General features: G+C 44.1%; 1 protein-coding gene across 1 annotated transcript in view; it reads right to left on the reverse strand.

Annotated features, from left to right (window-relative positions):
• The window catches only part of LOC119588373 (chromatin-remodeling ATPase INO80-like), a gene marked incomplete in the record, with an annotated part of 1,501 nt that extends 775 nt beyond the window's left edge, over window positions 1–726 (reverse strand). Inside the window, 4 exon segments of the mRNA XM_037937056.1 lie at window positions 1–32; window positions 178–225; window positions 402–453; window positions 575–726. Coding sequence (XP_037792984.1) covers window positions 1–32; window positions 178–225; window positions 402–453; window positions 575–634 — 192 coding nt within the window.
• Window positions 727–1,038: the final 312 nt, after the last annotated feature.

The raw sequence follows: 1,038 nt of genomic DNA on the forward strand, positions 1-1,038 counted from the left end.
TCTGTCGACCAGGTTGAGGGGGTCCTCGACATCTGGAGGAACAAACAAAAGGTCTTAGTCACATCGACAGACAAACTCCAATGGACCAATATATTCATGAACAGGAATAACATATAAACAATGCGCTGCTTCGGGTTCCTGTCGCAGTCGCCGTAGCCCCTCCTGGCCTTCGCTTACCCATGGCCTCGCCCTCTCCCTCGGCCGGCGAGAGTTGACTCTCGATGTCTGAAAGAATGGACGTCGCTATACGTTATGTGACAAACGGTATACAATCAATGAATTTATCGACAAGGAGATATCAGTGATGGCAATGGCGTTATGTTCATAAACCAGTGAATGATGTTTAATACATCTGTAAATATGTATCCGATTTATAACCCTTGCGGACAGGGCCTCCTAACCTTCAGCTCTCTCCACACAGCCGCCTTCGCTGTTGCAGTCCTCGTCGAGGTCCTGAGTAAAATAGACTTATCGGCTGTCACATGCTAATAACACCATTTATCAGGAATTTAATTTGGGATTTAGATTTTACACGAATCATCATTGCAAAAAACATCAGAACTAGCGATCGTACCTGTGCCAGTGAAGCACCTACAAAGAGGACTGCCAGAAGACTTAGAGCCGCGAGCTTCATGGTGATGCTGGTGGAGTGAGACTTGAGGCTGAAGTGACTAGAAACTTAAGGAGCAGAGGAGCGAGGAGAGAGAAGCTTGGATGTTATCTTTCTGATACTGTACATGCCCATCAAGGAGACCGTGGTACTATATAGTGTGGGACGAAGATAAAATTGCTGATGAACACTCATACTTTTCCTCTGTTACTCTAAAAATCGAAAGTAGCTGTCCACAGAACATGTGTAGCATAAGGTTACAGAAAGCTGACAGTTTCTTATAGGTAATTTGTATGTATTTTACGTATATATTCATGAGCGTCGTAATAACGTAAATGTGAGTGGTATGTGTCGTAATCTGGTGGGGAAAAACGTTTCTGGCTCAGATCTTATGGGAAGGCATTTATTTCAACTTTCGTGTCAGACGT

This window comes from Penaeus monodon, chromosome 23 (assembly GCF_015228065.2).
Source record: "Penaeus monodon isolate SGIC_2016 chromosome 23, NSTDA_Pmon_1, whole genome shotgun sequence".
In the NCBI taxonomy this organism is placed as follows: Eukaryota; Metazoa; Arthropoda; class Malacostraca; order Decapoda; family Penaeidae; genus Penaeus; species Penaeus monodon.